Source organism: Phascolarctos cinereus, unplaced genomic scaffold (genome assembly GCF_003287225.1).
Source record: "Phascolarctos cinereus isolate Bilbo 61053 unplaced genomic scaffold, phaCin_HiC Scaffold_726;HRSCAF=1367, whole genome shotgun sequence".
In the NCBI taxonomy this organism is placed as follows: Eukaryota; Metazoa; Chordata; class Mammalia; order Diprotodontia; family Phascolarctidae; genus Phascolarctos; species Phascolarctos cinereus.
Genome location: NW_027556098.1, coordinates 214,640,154 through 214,663,553, shown reverse-complemented (window position 1 = coordinate 214,663,553; position 23,400 = coordinate 214,640,154). Strand labels below are relative to the sequence as shown.

Genomic DNA, 23,400 nt, shown 5'->3' with positions numbered 1-23,400 from the left:
TATTTCAAAAGGACAATTAGAAGTATTAAATATAATTTAGATCACAGAATGCTATAGTTAGAAGGGATCTGTGAGGTCATCTTGTCCAATTACTTCATTTTATAGATGAAGAAACAAAGGCCAATGAAGGAGCCAGTGCCTGGAGTCACATAGTAAATAAATGGTAGTCATACTGGATTCCAGATCTTCTGACTCCTAGATTTTTTTTTCCCCACTAGTTTTTTCAGAACTAGTAATTTAGTCATCTTTAAAGTGGGGGTGGCATGGGAAGTGGGGGTGGAACCCCAAGTATCCATAGTATTAAACAATTTTTTAAAATGTGGTTTGGTTAAACCAGTGTGGGGAAGATTTTAGCTAGAGGCCTTTAGAAAACACATGCTGCTAGAATTTAAGATTTGAGACCTATTGTTTAACTATTGGATCATAACATAAAAAGGTACTCCCCCCCCATATTTCATGTTACATTGTTTTAGTGACAACGGACCAGATTTTAGTCAGTCAAACCAAGCTTTATGAGGGTTCCACCAGAGAATAGGCCCCTGATTGAAAATAAACTTCCTATGCTTACAACTAGTTCCATTTTTTTTTTCAGACAGAAAATAAAACCCAGTTCTCCAGAATACCCCGAAATATCAGCATACAATGGGTCAAACTACTGAAATCACTTAACTGACCTGGAAGGCTAAAGCAAATAAGCCTGCCTTCATTCTGGGATCAGAAGGGCAACCAAATGGAGGTTTCATTAGAACACAAGGGATAGTGAATTCCAAAGAGCAGGCTTTAGTTAACCCACCCTTGAGAAAATCTTCAAATTTCAAGATGCAAGCTCTACAGTTGGGTCTACATTTTTATGGGACTCTTAAGAATTGAGATAAAATTCTAATCCAAACAATTTCTCCCTTTTCAAATCATGAATAAATAGTGATTATGATTTTATATCTGGCATCTTTTTTCACAGCAGCTTTTCTATAGAAGGGAAGTTAATGGGTCTAGAGTCAGGAAGACCTGAGTTCAAATCCAACCTCAGACACATACTAGCTGTGTGACCCTGGGGAGGTCACTTATCCTCCACTACCTTCCAAAGTCTGTCCAGGTGCATGTTTACTGTTTCCATGACACCATCTATCCATCTCATCCTTTGCCTTCCCCCTTTCCCAACACCAGTCTTTCCCAATGAGTCCCATCTTCTCAGTATGTGGTCAAAGTATTTAACCTTCAGTTCCAGTATTTTGACCTTCCAGTGAATTACCTGAATTTCTTTAAGTATTGACTGATCTGATTTCCTTACCTTTTACATAAACTTTTCATCTTCTCTCCTCTTAACCTCCCTCCTTCTTGCTTAAAAAAAAAGTTACAAGTTGCTTGTCCTTTCTTTGGCTACCTCTTAGTTCTTTTACTGTACCAACTTTAGAAAACACATAGCTGCCTGGGTATAAATAAACAAGATCTAAGGCAAAATAGTAATAATAGTAACTAGCATTTATATAGCACCTACTATTTGCTTCAAATGAATCCTCATCTCAGCTACCAGTGGGCTGAGTTCTCAAGGCTGCTTCTTGTTTTTCAGGAAATCAGTGCTGGGCTGGCAGCAAAACCTAGCACAGCCTTGATTACTAATTAGACACAGAAGTCTTGCTTTCCTGACCTTTCAAACTCAAAAGGCTAGAGCCTTGATTTTAAAAAATATATATACTTATTTAATATTTTATTTGCCCCAATTATATATAAAAACAATCATTCATTTTTTAAAAGTTTGAGTTCAAAATGCTCCCTTCCCCAGCCCTCCTCAATGAGAAGGCAATTTGATATAGTTTATACATGCATAGTCATGTAAAACATATTTCCATATTAGTCAGTTTATGAAAGAAAATAGATACCTGCCCAAGAAAAATAAAGTTTAAAAAGAATGCTTTGATCTGCTGTCAGATTCCATTAGTTCTTTTTAACTCTTTTGGGATGGATAGCATTTTTCATCAGAAGTCCTTAGGAATTGTCTTGGATCATTGTATTGCTAAGAATAGTTAAGTCATTCACAAGAACACTGTGTTCTCCTCGAATTTGAAGTGTGTTCCATTCACTTCACTTAGCATCAGTTTACGTCTTTCCATGCTCTCATTTCTTACAGTTCAATAGTATTCCATCACAATCATACGCCTCAACTTTTTCAGCCATTCCCAAAATGACGTATATCCCTTCAATTTCCAATTCTTTGCCACCATTAAAAGAGCTGCTAAGAATATTTTTGTACATATAGGTCATTTTCCTTTTCCTTTTTTTTTTTTTAAATTCTCTCTGGGATATGGACCTACTAGTGGTATTGCTGGGCCAAAGGGTATGCACAATTTTATAGCCCTTTGAGCACAGTTCCAAATTGCTCTCCAGAATGGTTCAATCAATTCAAAATTCCACCAACAGGGCATTAGTCCCACAACCCCTCCAACATTTGTCATTTTCCTTTTCTATCATATTAACCAATCTGATAGGTATGGGCTGGTATCTCACACTTGTTTTAATCTGCATTTCTCTGATAGTGATTTAGAGCATTTTTTCATGTTGCTATAGATAGCTTTGATTACTTCATCTGAAAGCTACTTGTTCATATCCTTTCTCTAGTTTTTCCCCAATTTTTTTCAGTTATACACAGAAATATGTATTTCCCCCATCCTATTCCCCCACCCATCATATTTATCCCACTGTCTCTCCTTTCACTTTGTCCATCCTCAAGTGTTTTGCTCCTGACTGCCACCTCCCCCTACCAATCTGCCCTCCCTTCTATTAGGCCCACCCCTTTCCTTTATCCCCTTCCCTTCTTACTTTCTTGTAAGGTTAGATTTCTATACCCAACTAAGTGTGTTATTTCCTCTTTGAGACCGTTCCAATGAGAATAAGATTAATGTACTCCCCCTCCACTGTAAAAGCTCTTTTGTGCCTCTTTTACGTGAGATGTTTATATTATTCTACATCTTCCTTTCCCCTTCTCCCAGTACATTCCTATACTGCTTAATTTTATTTTTTTTTAGCAGTCATCTCATCATATGTAACTCATGCCCACAATTTCTATGTATACTCCTAACCACCCTAATAAGAAAGTTACAAGTATGAGTTACAAGTAGGAATGTAAACAGTTTAACTATTGAATCCCTTATGATTTCTTTGCTGTTTACCTTTTTATGCTTCTCTTAAGTCTTGTATTTGAAAGTCAAATTTTCCATTCAGCTCTTATCTTTTCATCAGGAATGCTTGAAAGTTCTCTATTTCACTGGATGTCCATTTTTCCCCCTGAAGGATTACACTGTTTTGCTGGGTAAGTGATTCTTGGTTGTAATCCTAACAACTCCTTTGCCCTCCATAATATCATATTCCAAGCCCTTCAATCCTTTAATGTAGAAGCAGCTAAATCCTGTGATATTAGCATGACTGTGGCTCTACAATATTTGTTTCTTTCTGGTTGCTTTAAGTATTTTCTCCTTGACCTGAGAGCTCTAGAATTTGACTACAATATTCCTGGGAATTTTCATTTTGGGATTTCTTTCAGGAGGTGATCTGTGGATTCTTTCAATGTCTATTTGACCCTCTAGTTCTAGAATATCAGGGCAGTTTTCCGTGTTAATTTCTTGAAAGATGATGTCTAGGCTACTTTTTTGATCATGGCTTTCAGGTAGTTCAATAATTCTTAAATTATCTCTCCTCAATCTATTTTCCAGGTCAGTTGTTTTTTCAATAAGATATTTCACATTTTCTTCCATTTTTGCATACCTTTGATTTTGTTTTATTGTTTCTTGATATCTCATGGAGTCATTAGCTTCCATTTGCCAAATTCTAATTAAATAGTCAAGGAATTATTTTTTTAGTGAGCTTTTGTACCTCCTTCTCCATTTGGCCAATTCTATGTTTTAAGGAGTTCTTTCCTTTAGTGAATTTTTGTACATCTTTTCCCATGTGGTCAATACTGATTTTTAAGTTCTTCTCTTCACTGGATTTTTGTGCCTCTTTTACCACTTTGCCTATTCTGTTTTTAAAGTGATATTTTCTTCAGTTTTTTTTGTGCTTCCCTTACCAAGCTGTTAACTTTTTTCAAGGTTTTCCTGCATCACTCTCATTTCTTTTCCCATTTTATTCTCTGAGTTTTTAAATCGTTTTTGAGCTCTTCCAGGATTTTGGGGGCCTGAAAGCAATTCACATTTTCTCTGAGGCTTTGGATATAGCAGTTTTGACTTTGTTTTCTTCTGAGTTCATATTTTGCTCTTTGTCAGATTCTTTTTTTGTTGTTGTTTGCTCATCTTCCCAGCAGCTAGTTGTGTGGTGGTGGTGGTGGTGGTGTATATAAGTTTTCAGTTCTTCCAAGGTGATATGATCTAAGGAGAAGTGTGTTTACTACTCTCCTGGCCTGTGAGCAACCACAAGCACTATTTTCCATTCTGGAACTATGACCAGAATTCCCCCCATATCCTCAAGCTCTAGTGTGCTACTGCTTCTCCTCACTCTGCATATGGACAATGTGGCACAGATCTGTGTATGAACAATGTAACACAGTCTTATATCTAGGACCAGCAAAGAGATCCCTGTAATCTCCTTCTGACCAGTTGTCTGATCCCCTTACACTCCATGGGTTAAGAGCTCTGGAGGCTGCCACTGACTGAGTCTCCCCCAAGGCCTACTGTGGATATGCTGGGGAATAGCCTTTGTTGGTACAGCCTGTGCTGGACTGCACTCCATTTTCACCTCAGTGTGACTGACCTTTCCTGATGACCTTCTAAGTTGTCTTGGGCTGGAGAATTCTTTCACCCAGTCCTTTTGTGAGTTCTACCATTCCAGAATTTGTTTTGAGGGATTATTTTTTATATTAATTTATTTTAGTTTTCAACATTTACTTCCATAAGATTTTGAGTTTTAAATTTTCTCCCCTTCCTCCTCCCCAAGACAGCATGCAATGTGATATAGGCTCTACATAAACATTCATATTAAACATATTTTAACATTAGTTATGTTGTAAAGAAGAATTAGAACCACTGGGAAGAACCACAAGAAGAAACAACAACAAAAAAGAAAGCAAATAGTATGCTTCCATCTGCATTCAGACTCCATAGTTCTTTCTTGGGATGTGGACAGCATTTTCCATCATGAGTCTTTTGGAGTTGTCTTAGATCCTTGCATTGCTGAGAAAAGGCAAGCCTATCAAAGTTAGTCGTCACACAATGTGCTATTACTGTGTACAACGTTCTTCTGGTTCTGTTTGCTTCACTCAGCATCAGTTCATATAAGTCTTCTCAGGTTTTTCTGAGGTTTACCTGCTCATCATCTCTTATTCTTATTCCATTACATTCATATACCACTTGTTCAGTCATTCTCCAGTTGATGGGCATCCCCTCAATTTCCAATTCTTTGCCACCACAAAAAAAGCAGCTAAAAATAGTTTTGTTCATGTGGGTCCTTTTCCTATTTTTATGGTCAATGAATAATTAGCTTTTTAGAAATATACAAGTTCAGATGACTAGATCTAATTATTCATAGCTGATCTAAATGTGAAGAGTGGCAGGACTTCTAACCAAAATTAAAATTCTTGATGCTTCATTTAAAAAAATTTAATGTATATAAAACTCTATTAAGATGAATTTATTTCTTTTAATTTTATTCTGTATTGTTAAAGCTTGTTAAATTGCATAATTTGTTATTTTAATATTCACTTAACTAACTACATACCATTTTAAAAACATACAACTTAAAAGAGCTTTCTGTATTCCTATTTAAATAAGCCTACAGAATGCATGTTAGAGGTCTGAAAAGCAAGGTTGGACTCTGCATTCATCTTGGACTCTAGACTCTACTGGAGTAAGTTTCCTCTATAAACCAAATTTAAACAAATAGTGCTAGAAAAAGAAAGTCACAATTCAAAGACTCATGATATCTCAAACCCACCAATACACTGGCTTGCAAATTACTTGGGACAAAGTAATTAAATTTATGGACATACTACAAATAAACATTGCAACATTTTACATTCTTGTTCAATGTCATTTTATAGGAATAATTTGCTTTTTATAGCAGTAAACTTTTACAGCAATAATTTAAATGATTTGCTACTGAAATCACAAGATTTTGACAAATATTCTTTAATTCCTTACCAAGAAATCACTTTTGTACATTAGATATTAAGCATACCTCTGACAATCCATTTTTCCAAGTCTAAGCTTAATTATAGTTCACAGTCTTTCAATGGTGTTTAAATCAGGCAAGTTCCCAATTCATGGACGCATGTTTACCTCCATCTCTTAGATACATTTCCTGACCTTTTGTGACAGGTGGCATTGCTGAGTTGCAGTATTCTATCTCCAAAAGGGAATTTCTATAATTTCATAACAATTCTGCTCTTCAGTGTATCAGTATATGTATCACAGTTCACCATTCCCTCCATGGGAATAAAACTGGAAATACCACAATATAAACAAACAACAAAAAAAATCAAACCCCAAACATATTTTGGGGGCAGAGGTTTGATAGTTTAATGAAAATACCCGGATCCTAAGGCTTACCTGGATTTCTTCTGACAACTGTTTTGTTCTAAAGCTTTAATTCAAAAGTTCCATCTGTACAATTTATCTTTTTCCAATCTTCATGGCTCCAGTTTTTATGTTCTCTTGTCCATGACAAATATTTGTTCTTCATTGGAATGGTTAACAGCTTTTAAAAAAAAATTTTTCTTTTTTTCAAACCGATCTTCTTGATGTTCACCTGACTACAAGAAGTTCATACCACTCTGGAGAGGAATCAATAACAATCCTTTCAGGAGCCAAGTTCCTCTGAAGGAAGCTCTGCTTATTTTCTGAGGATCGATCAGGCTATTCTGCAGCAATAGTTTGTCAATTTTTGGTGGTCTTTTTCATTTTTGGCCACATTTTACTTTGTGCTGTGGTACAACTGGTCATACTTCATTGTGGACTTGAATGATCCTTGAAAAGTTTGATTTTTCAATACTAACAGCTGCTGCTCCATTTCTAACAGTCAGTGAAGTGTGCTATTGAAGAGGTAAAATTTTTACACATTTCCTGGCAGTAATAGTGATCCTCAAAACCCACAGAATTTAAAACATAACAAAAGAGAACAATAAGACATATGCATATGGTATGAAATCTGGAAACTAACCTATAGAGAACTAAGTAAAAGTCAGGAACCCAACTCAATTCATTTTCAATTGGTCATGGTCAGACATGCAGAGTCAGACTTGTGTCAAGCACACCCACATGATAATTACAGTCACAAAATGAAAACATAAAATTACTCTATGAACCAAATAACACACTACTGTAGAAACAGAATAAGATATTTTCTCTGGCAAACCCAGGAACATCCAACTTTCCCTGGGTCTCAAATAAATATCGTAGTTCACTTTGTTTTTCACTCATTATAACCTCTCTGAAAAAGAAGAACTCTCCTGGTTGGGACAATATCAATAGATTTTCTTTTCTTTTATTTTTTGCATTAGACTATATGACCAAAGTCCTCTTCTCTCTCTTCTCTCTCTCTCTCTCTCTCTCTCTCTCTCTCTCTCTCTCTCTCTCTCTCTCACACACACACACACACACACAATCATTTTCCCTTACCTTTTTTTTTTCCATACTAGGACCAAATCACCTTTAATCACTTCTGCCTTTATTGCTTTTTGAGTTAACTGGAAATATTAAGTTAAAGAACACTTTAAGCATATTTTTCATTACTCTCTATGTCCGAAATTAACTGTGATAAATGTGCCTAAGAGACAAGTGAATAGCAAAAGGTCAAAATGTCTCTGACCTATAACTCCAGCTGAGTTGTGTATTACAAATTTAAAATCCTATCATCAAACAGTGTGAGATGACCAGTGCTACAAATAAATTAATATAGGAGAAAGTAGGAGGGAAAAGAATAAGAAGTCTCTTAAGAGGCAGGAAAATTGAGCTTGGTAAGCACAGGACCAGCTCTAAGTTACTAATCTCTTACCATCACCTCCTTCAGGATTTCTTTTGCAATTTGGAATTGTGCCTGAGTGGAACACACAGATCTCAAACTGCTGAAGAATTTTCTAACATCAATTACTAGTAACAAAAGTATGTTGATGTTTCTTATTTTACCTTACTTTTCTGTTACTTAATAATGATATTACAAATCACTTTTTTATGTATCAAAAGGTAATTTATGGATAGTTTCCATAATTTAACAATTTCAAAGGAAGAATGAAAAAAAGTACTCTTAAAAATAGCTGAATATGTACATTTCCCTCCCTTCCCCCAACCCAATTTCTGAAACAGAATAAAAATCTCCCTGCCCCACTCCCTCCTCATGTGTGCTTTCTGGTCACAGTTGCCTGGGCTGTATTCTTTTTAATGTTCTTACTATCATATTTCAGTGAATATCTATCTACAGATTCATTAACTTTTTTGAGACAAATCATAGGCAACCTAATCTTCTGATTCCCATGAAAGACTCACTCTTAAGATACGATTGCAGCTGCCCCTCATTGCCAGTTACTGTATGATACACATGCCTTAAAATTCTGTAATCAGTATCCACCAGGTGCCATATCGCATTCAGCACACCACAGTCAGTCAATACAGACATCCCCAAACACACCAAGGCTGGGTTTGTCAAATGTTTTATTGAGTGTAGACATCTGGAGTACTGTAAAACATGCATTATCTGTAGATTCAAAAAGGAGCAAGCCACATTGTCCTCACTGTCAAATGTGTCAGGTTTGGCATACATGATGGAGATTAATGAAGTATCATGAGAGTAATATGGTTCCTGAAAAGCTTCTACAATTTGGAAGAGGGTCTTAATCATTTGAAAAGCAAAGCTGTTCACATTTAGTAAACTTGCATGTTCACTGGAGGTACCATATTTTAATTTTAAACAAGTAAGAGTGATTTCATTTGGAGAAAGATTTTTTTTTCCCCTAAGTGAATTTGTGTTGTTGTTTTTCAATTATTTTTACCAAAATAAAAATTCATATGACTCTTTGAAATAGCATTGTTTATTTCTGAGCAATGAGCAATATTTAAAATTCATTTCTTCTTAGGTTGTTGAGGTGTATTAAATTTAAAGAAGATAATATCTCCATCTTCAACTATGTAATTTCTACCTTGTTGTCTGTATTTCCCAGCAGCCTGCAAAAAGGAAGAAATGAAGGAAGTTGGTTATGTTACATTTAAGCATATATAGCTGTGTGTATGTTGGGGGGTGGAGAGTCCAATATGCAAAAAGTATTATTTAAATAGGGAAAAAAATAAAGGCACACAAGCTCAACATGAGTTGGATAGAAGCAAAGACTTCCTGATTTGGGCAGAACTCGATTTTACATACATACATACATAATCATAATGTATTCTCCACTAAATTGGTGGTACATAAATGTAATTATGCCAATATCATTAAGTTTCATTACATGCTGTTTATGGTACGTTTCTGATGTGTCTGCAAACATCCAGCAAGTCACTAGAACAAAATGGATCAAACTAAGCATAAGAATATTCATAAAACTAGTTTTAAACTGTCTTATTTGCTAACAAATGTCTTTAGTGACAATAGGGGCAGCAAACTGAAGATTTACTATGGAGAAGAGCATCATCAATATGAGTGTGACGTACACACTCACTAACTTCTGGCACTTTAGTCTTTATTCTCTCCTCCAAAGCATTTCCTTATTAGAACAGTGACAACAGTATCTGTTCTAAAGCTGCGCTGTAGTATCAGGATTCCACCATGAGGAAGATTCTGACTAATTACTAGCTCTAGTTACAACCGAATCTAACAGGTTGCAGCGAAAAATAGACACATTTCTTCCACTATAAACTGTTCTGCAGGGCAAATGATTCCACCTGCTGGTACGCAGAGATCCAGATGTGCAGTCCTTCTGTAGTTCCCACACAAATGGCAGCTTTAACTCCAGGACAGTGAAAGTTATGCGCCATAGTGTACCTCTCACATAAAAGGAACTCCACAATAAATGAATTCAGTCTTCGAAGCAAATGATCTGGTCCCATATGTTCTCATCATCATCAATTAAAAAAATAAGAATTTTTACTTTGAGAATAAATTCTAAGTATTTTCCTCTGTTGGAATTTCTTGAGGACATAGAACTTTTGCCCCACAACAGCTGAATAGATCAATAACAACGTACAAAGTTAAATATAATTAGACTAACTGGTATTGTAAACACTATCAAAAAACCACGCTATCTAGGATTAAAAATACATTAAATAACTGAATCCAAGTAAGTATAATATATACAGATGGACAGCATTTACACAATGAAATATAAGATGGTCTCATAAATATAATGGAGCTTTAAAAATAAGTTTATTTTAAATAAGCTACCTCATATTTATGCTTTGAAAAGGACAAAGATATATAATACGACAGTTTCAGTAAAGATCTGTAATTTATTCTAGGCTATGCACTACTTATTTCCAGAGCCCACAGCCCCACCACTCTAAAACAGTATAATGTCCTTTAATCAAATATATTTTGACATACGACATACTAATATAAGTTTATGTACTTTGTTACCACTCAAGTTTACAATTAATTAAAAGTGACAGTGTTCCTTTAAATTCTCTAGAGACCATTTAATCCATTTCCACTGCTATCAGAAACACTGGTTGAAAAAAATCAATACCCATTTGTGAATCTCGAGTATGTATTAAACAAGACACGTCTAACCAGTTCATTTGCACTTGAAAGCAGCCATCTGTAGAAGCCAGCTTTGCCTAAGCAGATATGATTGCTAATAATGTGATATCCCTGTAGACTACAAAGCCCACACAGAGCTATTCAGTATATAGTTCACAGCACTGGCATTAAATTAGTTATGCTGTACTGGTGCTAGAAACACACACACACACACACACACACACACACACACACACACACACACACTCTCTCTCTCTCTCCTCTCATAAACTTAAAACTGATCAACTTGATAACAGACAAGGAAGTCTTATGAATGCCATATCTCAGCTAAATTTGAAAATTTATTTCTGAAGTTTAAAAGCAATGAGACATTTAAATGTTCAGGGCCTGAAAGCCAAAATCAACCTTTTGCAACTTATAATTAAAAACAATCTATTTAAATACTGGACATTTTCTAAAAGCAGGAAATAGTTTACTTACCATTAAATTTTTTCCTCTGTTTTCTCAAAGGAAATACTCACATTCTATAAACCTTTCAAAGTTTATTATAACCCAGGCATCTATTAAGGGTTGTCTTGTGGTATAATTGGCTTACTATGTAAGAGTAGATAAAAGAAGGGGCTGATTTCTCAATTTTAGTAACAGAAAATATTTGAATTAAATTTAATAAAGAGAAAGAATCTTCATTTTCTCTTTACTATTTCATGAAATTATACATCCTAAAATGACTGAATACCTAAACAGATCCTTAGATTTCAAGGACAGCTTGTATTAATGGGATAAAACTTGTATCTATGGTTATGCATATAGAGAAGACACTTTAAAAAACTTGTGATTCCCTAATTGCAACTCCTTCCTTTTTAAATGCTTCTCTTTCCACATTGAATCACTTATCTTAAGTCTTTTCCCCCAACTTCCCAGGATTCAAACAGCTGTGTCAAAGTCCTGCTGCTAAGTATGTATGATCTTTCCTATGATACCACTGAGAACAAATTGAAATTAAAATTAATTTTGTTTTTTTGCATTCTTTCCTTACTATGAATGTTAAACACAGGATGGTGCATTTAAAATTAGGTGTCTTAAAGTGCTAAATTAAGGAAATTCAAGGAAATTTTCTTCAACCTCAGTTGAATCAGATGGCATATTTACACTTTAGATATGGAACAACCATGGGTTGCTTACATGAAATAGATTTGGCATGTTTTTACTAACCAAAACTAGGAGGATATAATAGTAGTACTACAAAACACGCCACTCATTTTTACATCTATTACGCACATACAATTTTACTTCATTTTTAGTAACTATAATTGAAATTAAATTTATTAGTCCAAAGAAAAAAAGCACAATTTTGGGCATCTAATCGGTCCCTGCCCTCTAGTGTTGAGAAAGTAGAAACAATTCCCAGTGATATATTTTTTTTAAAGACCCAACTACAAAGTTTCAGCAAGAACAAAGTTTTGTTTAATTAAATTTCAACCCATTTCCTTAAATTTGTAATGGATGTTTACTTCAGCTTTATTAAAAGGCACTGTATCTCCCACACGTAGTACTCTAATATAGGGATGCCACTTTTACTTCAAATACTAAACTCTAACTATGGTTTTTCATTAATTAGCATATAGAGAAAAATCAAATTCTTTGAAATTATGTAAAATTCTTTCACTTTTAGGATCTTTGCTCTTCATTCGGAAAATAGAATCTTTAAAATCGCTGAAAATAATTGGTATGTTACTTTCATTAGCTAAAAGCATAGGAAAAAACAGCTCTTTTACCAGCTGATGTTTAGTCAATATTAGATATCTGATAATCTTATTATAAAACCACAGATTTTTCCAAGTAAAAAAGAAACTATAAACACAATATATGTAAGATAACTACAATAGCTTTTATCATGTAAACTTTCATATTTAAAAAAACCCAGGAAAACTGTAAAAATGAAAAACAATCTCTTACCTTGACAGCATTTTCTGAGCCTTCCTCTTTAAAATCTTCATATTTCATTACTTCAGCCATAATAAATCCCTTTTCAAAATCGGTGTGAATCTTTCCTGCTGCCTGAGGAGCCTTCGTCCCTTTCTGTCAAAAGAAAGACCAGAGAAAATTAATTGCGTTTAAGACTGATTTCAAGAGTAAAATTTCTCTTCTCAGATATGTGAGTGTTCCATTAGAACTTAGTTTCATACCAGTTAAAATGTCAGGCATATAACTGGTAATTTTGCAATAGTCGGGCATATAGATAACTGACTTTTAGAACCAATAAATCAGCTGATACTAAAGAAATGCAGCTTTGTTTTTTCCCTAATGGCTATCCACAGTAATATTGATTTTAGATGTGAAGATTCTTTCTGTTGTAGGTTTCATTTCGATTTTCCATTCTTCACCATTTAAAAAAGAAGATATAAAGATTTTTAAGTAATTTTCAAGCTGAATTATCAAAGGCTTTAAAAAAGTTAAAAATAAATATCCTCTGGATTTCTACTAGTTTATAAAATATATAAAAATCAATAAATGTAATATAACATTCTAGACATGTCAAGCTTATAGAATCTCCCAAATACTCTAAGTATTATTTGAAAGTCTAAGAAAAAAGTGATAGATTTTAAATAATAGATTTAATGAGTACAGCCTACATGTATAGAACCATTGTTAAAGAACATTCTAAGTTTTGTAGAAAAAGAAGAATGCCTTCTAATTGTCCCATGTGTTAAATTACAAGGACATACATTCAAGGCACATACAACCATGGAAAGAAATTTGAGAAATAATGGTAACCTAAAGGCTGCTTAATAAAGCATGTTAAAGTGGTAAGGAGTCTGACACTGTAAAGCACAGTTTTTACAATAAAAGATGTATTAGGTTAATATGGCTACTCACTGATGCTTACCTGACTAAATATCTTAGCACATTAAATCAAGGATACTTACAATCAGTCTTAGATAAACCACCTTTCATATTTTTGAGCAAAGAGCAAAGCTTATCTTTAATTGAACATACTTAAGTTTGAAAGTTATATGGTATTAAAAAAATAAACAAACTCTGGCAATGTGCTTACCAACATAAATTTGCTTTGACACTATTTGGGGAATCTATATAAAAGGACCTTGGTTAGAAGTCAATCACACATTTTTTAAAAGGGGAGATGAGATAAAGGAAAAGTGAAGCTCATATTCAAACAAAACATTTGACACATCGAATTGCCTACATGTTTCTATCCATATTAAATCAGAACAAAATGTAACTGAATAAATTACAGTAGTTGCTGAAAACAGGAATGATTTGAATTAAATCAAAGCAATGCTGAAATTCACCATGTAGCAGGAAAATAAATGCAAGAAGTAGAATAAAAGACTGAATAACATATTCCCCATCTCAAAAAGTTCCAGTATTATTTTCATATTCTTTAATGCGCCATTTAGAACTATGTACATTTCAAAATATTTTTCAGTACTAACCACTATATTACAATATATTTACATTTAAAAGCAAACCATTACGGTTCAGCTCTTATTGTCCTCTGGGAATAAATTAGTCATTCTCTATGGTTGTAATCAGTATACATCAATATTTAAAACACATATTAAATTTTTCAAGTAACTGGATAGACCATACGAAATTACAAAAATAAACTCTAGTTCTATGAATTCAAATCAAGAGAGACATGAATTATTACACACTGACTTTAGGTTGTTGAGCCCAACTGTGTATCTATGAAGAGTATAATGATGTTATATTGCTTTTATAGCTGAAAATGTAATCCGAGCAAAGCAAAGGAGGAAAGAACCACCCGCAACCCAAACAAACTTAGGCGAATACAAAATGAAAAGCAACATCAATTTCACTGCAGACAAACCCAGTCACACAGATTAAGCAAGCACAATACTGGTACGTCTTATCTCTGACCACAGGAGGAGGGTAGACAGATTCTACAGGATGAAGAAATTCAGACTATGTAATAGGCAGAATCAATTGTTACCTGCCTCAATCAATGCAGCTCCACTTTCACTGTTCAGCAGCTCACAAATAATTAAAGTTATCCTGGACAAAAACCTCATCTGTAATGACTAGCTAACCGCCACCATGACAAACTTCAAAGTCAGTGATATCAATCTGAATTCAATAGTGTGGAACTGGATATAGCTGATGAATAAGTATGAATCTTACCCTGATGGTCCATGCACGTACTTCATCTGGGCCTGCAGTGAAAAAGTATTCTAGTTGGAGTGCTGCATAGCCAGCCTTAATGATCTTTGGCAAAGCACTGAAATAAAATGAAACAAATTCATTCAACATACACACACACATATACACGAATACACATACAGTATATGTGGAACATGGTCACATAGTATTTTTTTTTAATTTAAAGCAGAAAAGTTTCTGCACATTTGAAAACTGCCACATCTTCTTCAAAATATAGTTAAATACATTTGGAAAGAATACTGTTTTTGAACCTCTTTAATACTGGTACCATCCTAAAGATACCACTTTGAACTATTTACTCTAAAATTTAAAAAACACTTTAGATATATCTATCATGTGGTTATTTTGGCCCAGTATAAATTATTTTCAGGACATCAGGTCACGAAAGCAAAATTATTTGACTGAAATTCAATGTTTAAACAATTTATTACTGTTATTCAGAAAAATTATGGCAAATGATTCAAGCCCCTTCTCCCCACACCTCTTTTCTCCTCCCCCTAGCACCCCCCCCACCCCAGGCCTGAATATGACGAAAGAGTTTTGGTGATCATTCCTTCTCAAAAATATACATAACTAATACCTATGTTATAATTAAAACACTGTACAGAGATGACAGATGACAGTTAAAAACTTAATTTAAAATAAATCTTTTCACTCTGTCTCATGGTAAAGAAAGGAGAAGATTCCCTCTTTATAATGGTAATTACTCTGTCATTTATTATTCTATCAGCGCAAGCAATTAAATTACTGCAAGGAAATAGTTGATAATAAAGTGTAGGGAAAATGAATGCTAATTAACCTTTGTGTCATGTTCTCTTCCAGATACTTCTGTTTCTCCTCAGCACTCATTTCTTGCAACTTGAGTTCCAAGGCCCCACTAAAAGGAATGACCAAGGCACCTGGGTCATGCTTGTCTACCCACTCTTTAATTTTTATCAACCTGTAGACAAAAAAGGGCACAACATTATCTTGTAGTGCATGCATGACTGTACCACATTCATTATTATCAAGTAGCACATACATATTCATAAGAATTGCACGGTTTTATGATGCCATCTTTTTGTGTATAGCTTTCCAAGGTCAAGGCATTAACAGGCAGCAATTGCTTCAGGTGTACTCCATTAATATTTTACTGCTACCTAGTTTTATTTTAGCATAAATTCTGCATGAAATATTAGAAAAATATTTTTAAAACTTTCTTCTTCTGTTAATGCTAAATTTGTACCCTACAAACTGTACCCCAGAATGTCACCTCTCATATAACCTTAAAAAATAAAGAAAAACTTATGGCTGTTTAAAGGGATATGAAGATCATCGATAGGGGATACAAAGGTAAAATTTTATTTGTTTAGGAGAAGCACTTAAAAACGCCTTCAGAATTCTGGAGATAGCACGACAGAGTGTTCATATTACAACTCTACCCATAGAGTATGTGTGTTCCTTTAATTCAAAACAACAAAAAACAGAATTGGCATTGTTTCTATAGGTGTTTTTCATGGGAAAGATTAACATGATCAGAAATTTACATTTACCAATTACCAAATCATCCTTATGAACTCCAATTCTAAAGATGTTTAATTAGCACAACTATGTGTAAAGTTATTTGGATGTTCAAAGCCAACAATATTTTAAGAAACAGATAATGAATTCTTTACCTAGAAAGAACTAGAAGTTTTATGTCTTAATGTGAAATATTTTTAGAATCAATATTGAGGGCCTAAGTGAGAGGAGGAAGAAAAGGGTACAATGATAACATATTCTTAGAGAATGGCTTCTAGGATATAGTCTTTTGGCTCAGGTACAGATTTGAATATTGTACTGTAGATGCCACAAATTTTAAATACTGAAAACACCCCAAAACATACACTTTAATGAGTACCACTGTCGTGCTGCTAACCCCACTAATTTAGGAGATTTAAACCAAGGTTTTAACAGCCATTATGGTAAAGTGCTTTGAAACTGTGGTCTGCAATCCTTTAAATAATCAATGTAAATGTCACTTCAGGAAAAAAAAATGAACAAAACCACAAGTTCATCAACACTCATTTGTCAAAGAAAATAGCAGGGGATCAGAGCTATTATGAGATTAAGTGCATGGCCCACTGAGTAGGGTTTTAGATGGGACAAAGAATATAAAAGTTCATTCAACAGTTTTCACACATTTGTTACATAAGCATGACTTTCTGTCATTTACTTATATAAATATACCACCATAGGTTTTTCAATATCCATCATGATTTTTTTTTTCTTGTTACGCCCTAATAATAGATTAACACCTAAGATTCAAAAGGTCAAGGCAAAAAACTGTTCTTGGTTTTTATATGGGACAGTTAAAGATAAAAGAAAATAAATGTTTAAGTCAGTACCTCTTGGGCTGCAAAATTATTGTGGAAACACAGATAAACTGGACAATTTATCCCAAAGTGGCAAAAATATTTACAGCAATGCTTTCTCTGTGTATATGTGTCTACACATATATTTTTTCTAAATCTGTATCAAATATGTAATTTTGATAAATCATGTACTAAGGAGTCAAAGAAAAGAAAACAAAATGAAACCTATGTAAAAGGATAATTTGTAAAATCTTATACAAATTTTGTTTGGTAACTATGGCCAACACAACTAATAAACTAAGAACTGTTGCAAAACAACAAGATAAGAAATAATTACTTTGGCTAAAACATCAATTCAGAATAATAATAGTCCTACACTGTCATTTTAACAGTCTTTTCTATTGAGTCCTTGGAGGGATTATTTGCATTCCTCAGGTATTCTATTGTACAATTCAGATGAATAAAGACTTACAAATCATTCCTCTACCGCCAGTGTGAGACTTTGATCCAGTGAATACACCATTGTACCTTAACTATAATTGGCAAAAAAACCTGACAGTGTAGAGCATCACAAGCTTAATAACAAAGGAGAATATCTCAAAGTGTTGACAGATGATCTTCATAATGCAGAAGCAGAGCTGGTACATTTTAGCAATAAATGAGCACTGAGGTCTAAAGGTCTCCAAAGTGACTGACATCAGACCTGCTACAGCCTCCCTAAAAGAATATGGTCTAGTAGCACTCTCTGTAAAGTGACTTGGGTTCTTCGCCTACAAGCTTTACTTTTGTGACTTTCACTGTCATACACACAAAAAAGGAAAGATAAAAAGTGGGTCTTTGACTATATGTTTTACTTCTGTGACTTTTACTGTCAAACAAAATTTTTAAAAGATATATTGAAAAATTTCCTAACAAGGCCTTTAATTGCATGTACAAATAAGCATGTGTTTATACTCAAGCAAATATGATTTTTAAAAAAGGCAGATAAACACTATTTTAAGAGCACATGATGAGTGGTACATCATGTATCTGATAACTGAGCTAGCTAGAATAGGGTGTTTAGTAAGTAAGGTCAAGGCGACTCATTGGTTTGAACCTCCAAGAGGCTAGTTAGTTGTAGCAGACAGGGAAAAAAATCTGTTCTAGGTCTCTATTCCTAACTTCAGTCACTGACTGGTAGGATGAATTTTGGTTGACTTAAATACATTAAATACATTAAAACTAAGAAAAAACTAGAAAAAAATTTCAAAGCTCATGCCTAATAGTGGTTGGATAGTATCACCACATATAAAGATCAGAAATATCAAGGTAAAATAAAAGTAATTGTATTTCTGACCTTCCCCAAAACTATTTGCCAAAGTAAGCTAAATTAGAAAATGAAAAACTAGAAAAACAGTAGGAAACCAAACCTGCTAAAAACACCAGGGCCTTTATTTTTATTGATTCTCTGAATTAACCCAAATGAAATAATGTTCTGTCACTGCTTATATATGACATCAGGTAAGTCATTTCACATTTCTGAATCTCAGTTTTTTCAAGGGAATTATAATCACATTTATGATTCCACATTATCCTTTTCCAACTAGGAACTACTTTTTATTTTCTCTACACCTTATGATTAACAGTTGGGGAAGGTTGTGCTTTGAGAGCATGAGTCACTGACAAGGGGTTGTGGAGGACTGTTGTTGGCTTTATTCCTAGTTCCCTTTGGAACTAGGGGAAGAAGGTGTAGCAGTGGTAACCATTTTGGACATCTGTCAATTAAGAACTTCCAAGATTAAATGACTCATTCATCATTCATTCATTCATTCATCTTTTCATTCAAATACTTATGGCAAAGCATTCACTATATTAGGCACTGGGAGAAATGCAAAGACAAAGACAATCCCCAGCTTCACATTTTTTAACAGAGGGGATATGACAAATATATAAATATGCAAAAAGTATACATGAACTATGAAACAATTATAATGTAAAATATAAAATGATACAAAATACAAAGTGGTATACAGGATCCAAGAAAAGAGAATTTCTCATTAAGAACTGATGAATATTAATGACATTTCTTAAAGAGCATGATTCAGAAAATATAAAATGTCTTTTCCTCCCATTTCTACTTTTTCCTTCATCTATAGTTTTAATATACCCCCTTTACTATACTTGCCCCTGAAGATGAGCTGGTCACATGGCCTCCTATACATTGGGTGGCCTCTGCAGTGAACTTTTGGTATGCTATGGACAAAAATCTCACAGGGCAGGAAGGCATCAGTGTGTCGTTATGTGCATTGCTGGAGAGAACTCCTGAATCAATGCAATCAGAGAGTATTTGAGTATCCCCTCTTCATGCCTCATGGAAGAAGTCTTTCCTACTTAAAAATTTGCTGTCATCACAGTATAGAAGTATAGAAATGGGAGTGTTTAGAGTTCACATAATTGAATCCACTCATTTTACAGAGGAACAAACGGGCTCAGAAAAGTCATTTGTTCAATGTCATGCAACAAAACAGTGGCAGGACTGGGAGTAGAACACACAGGTGAACGATCCCCTCATCTAATGGGAAGCAGAAAGCTACAAAGGAAAGAGTATTAGATTTGGAGTCTGAGAACTTGGATTCCAATTCCAGATTTACCACTTACTTGATGTGTGACCACATGACCTTTCTGAACCTCATTTCTTCAACTGTAAAGTGAAGGAATTAGAATCAATGACCCCCAAAGTTTTCTTGTAGCTCTCAGTCTATGATTTTTTCCATTGTAACACATCTGCCTTTCTCATCAGTTGACTCTACATCTTTAATGCTACCATTACCCAATTTCACACAACTAGAATTGAAAATGTAATTATGCTAAGAGTACTGAGTAATGTTTCATTTAATGTGAAATTATAATATAAATAGCAATAATGTGTTAAAATTATTTGAAAAAAATTCTGAACATAGTTTTTCATATTCAGTGTTGTGTTTATATATCCTACATTAACATATCTGTGAACATAAAATATCCCCCCACCAGAATGTAAGCTTCTTGAAGGAAGAAACGGTCTCACTTGCATACCCAGCACCTAGCACATTGTCTGGCATATAATGAGTGCTTAATAAATGCTTGAAGATGGACTGGTGCTATTTTCTTCCTTCTCTTCTCCTTAACAGCAAGTTATTTTCTTTTTAAATTCTGTCTTTACTGATCATTTAAAAAAAGTCACTGCAAGTCTATTTTCCAAACGCTTTTTAATAATAATAATAATCCAACACTAAAATTCCAGTTCTTAAGATTCTACTTATTCTGTGATGCTTTGATATAAGGAAATTTCCAAATCCACCACTAATTATGTGTTACAATTTCTATTAAAACATGTAAAATAAGGGTTCCTTATAACATAGACACATGATAATGATGATGATGACGATGACAATGATGATGATGATGATGATGATGATGATGATGATGATAGCTAGTGTTTATATAGCACCTACTACATACCAGGCTAAGTGTTTTACAAATACCTCATTTGATACTCAAAACAACCCTGGGAAGTATAAGTTATTATTATATCCATTTTAGAGCTGAGGAAACTGAGGTTAAGTGAGTTGTCCAAGGTCACATAACTAGTATCTGTAAGAGATAGGCAGCTAGGAGGGGAAATGTGCTGGGCGTGGAGTCAGGGAGACGTGAATTCAAATTTAGCCACAGATATTTACTAGCTTTGTGACCCTGGGCAAGTCACTTCATTGCCTGAGTTTCCTTATTGTAAAATGGGGATAATAATAGCACCTATTTCCTAGGGTTGTTATGAGGATCAAATGAGATAATATTTGTAAAGTACTTAGTCTAGTGCCTGGCACATAGTAGGTGGTATACAAATGTTAGCTATTATTAGTAACCAAACATAAGAAAATATATGCACAACATCCAATATTGTGCAATGTACATAGACTATGTGACAACTGTTTTTTGAAAATGCTAATGATTAATGTTTCTTCCCAAAACCAAAAGGTAAAAAATAATATTTCATCTATGCTAAAATGGCTTGACAGTAAGATTCTGTGGAAGACTCATAAATACTACAGATACATCTAAAGAACAAAATTATGATTCTTAAAAGAATGGTATATGACAATCTTAAATATAGACATTTATGAAGAAATTAATCAAACATTTTAGTTCTCAAAGAATGAAATTACAATTTAGATTTAAGATCAATTGGTTTTTAATACAGAATTTATAGGCTGGAGAAAAGACCATACTAAGGCTTGTTGGCCAGGGTGTAGTGGGCCTCACTCAACATTCTCAGCTTCTTATTTCATTTTAGAAGCTGAAAAAATAATCAGAAATTTCAAGACAATTTTAGAAGCATTTTACTCAAGATCACCACATACCAAATTTCTCCTACAGAAAATGACTTTTAAAAAAACAAAGATTTTATCATTGTGTCTAAATAAATTTGGGATAAGGGGGTGTTAACAGCAAAGCAAGTGAATAATCAATGCGCAATGAGAGTAGTGGGGAAATTCTGTTCCTAGTCATTGATGTAACAGGAGACATAATCTAGTAAACACAGTGCCAATATACAACAGACAAAAAAGATTAGACCAGAGTTCTCCAAAGTCAGGCCATATTCCTTTCCTCACAGCTTCTTAAAAATACAAAAAAAGGAAAAAAACACTTTGGAAATACCAAATGTCACCAATGTATATTTTAAAAATTCTCATTCCAACATCTTAATTTCCCTCAAATGTCAAATAATTTCTGTCATTTATAGAATGCAATGAAAGGCAATAAGGTGGTACAATGCGTAGAGAACTGCACTTGGATTCAGGGAGAACTGAGCTCAAATCTAGCCTCAGACACTTACTAGTTGTGTGTCCCTGGAAAAGTCACTTAACAGTGTCTGCCTTAGTTTCCTTCTCTATAAAAGTGGATAATAAAGCACCTACCTCCTGGGGTTGTTGTGAAGATAAAATATCTGTAAACTGCTTTTGCAAAACTTAAAAGTGCCATATAAACATTATTATTCTGCCTGTAGTGCATACTTCACAGGGTTATAATGATCAAATAAAACAGTATAGCCAAGAGCTTAGAAAATATTATAGTGCCATATAACTGTCTATTATTAGTGTTATAATGATGATGATGATGATGATGATGATGATGCTTAAATTCCTGAAGCTGTTACTGGCACAGCTGTATATACTTCTCTCATTCTATTTCAGTCTGCTTTATATTTACTATTCAGGGTCCAATATGGTTACCACATATTGGATAGGCTTAGGAACTGAACCTGTGATTTCATTGGTATAGGAAGCTCCCAGGTGAGGAAATTCCCTTTATGAATGCAGATTGGTACCTTCTCTACAACTTATAGTCTTAGACAGGTGTCTAGTACACTGAGAAGTTAAGTGACTTGACCAAGTTCACATAATATCTGTGAGACTTGACCCAGGTCTTGCTGGTACCAATGCCATCTCTCTATCTGCTATACCAGGGACTCTTTGGTGTGTTATGAACTTCTCTGGAAATCTGGTGAAACCTATAGATCCCTTCTCAGAATAATGTTTTTAAATATATAAAATAAGATGAAATTACAAAGGAAACCAATAATACTGAAATACAGTCATCAAAATATTCAAAACACAAGTTCAAGGATGGCAGGTTAAAACACCTGGAAATAATGTCTAAGGTGCCTTTCATCTCTTGACTTTATTTTTCACTATTTTGCCTCCTTAAGACTGCATGTTTCCTTTATGGATTAAGGCATGCTTCTATAACAGTCATAGTTCTTATGTGTATTTTTTTTTTAAACAGTGCCACCAAGGTTGAGCCTCCTTAAGATTGAGAGTAACTATTACTATTTTTTCCATTTTTATGCCAATTTATTATTTCTTTGGTGCGAACAATAATTGTCCTAGGAGCTCCTCCTGAAAATAACCTTTTCCATTCTAGACATAATGATAAATCCTAAATTAATTTTAATTTTTACCACAAAAGAACTTAAGACTTTCAGAGTGGTACATTTAAAAAGTATTGACATTTATTTAGCTAATATTCTAAATATGTAAAACTTGGAATACCATAATAAAGTTTGTACCATAACCCAGCTGCTTGAATTCTAGGATTCAAAAGAAAAAAAAATTAGCAAGGGGGAGTTTTGGAAATCTGGGCTAAATCAGGTAAAGTAGGTAAACTGCTTCACTGAGGATAGTAC

At 34.1% G+C, this 23,400-nt stretch overlaps 1 protein-coding gene across 2 annotated transcripts in view; it reads right to left on the bottom strand.

Moving 5' to 3' along the window:
* Window positions 1–8,610: 8,610 nt before the first annotated feature.
* OLA1 (Obg like ATPase 1) overlaps window positions 8,611–23,400 on the bottom strand; it is a 252,465-nt gene continuing 237,675 nt past the window's right edge. For both annotated transcript variants that reach the window (XM_020990993.2, XM_020990994.2), the window contains 4 exons: window positions 15,665–15,805; window positions 14,827–14,923; window positions 12,619–12,741; window positions 8,611–9,137 (listed from right to left, as the gene is read on the bottom strand). In XM_020990993.2, coding sequence (XP_020846652.1) covers window positions 9,036–9,137; window positions 12,619–12,741; window positions 14,827–14,923; window positions 15,665–15,805 — 463 coding nt within the window. In that variant the 3' untranslated portion in view covers window positions 8,611–9,035. The remainder of the gene's footprint in view (window positions 9,138–12,618; window positions 12,742–14,826; window positions 14,924–15,664; window positions 15,806–23,400) is intronic.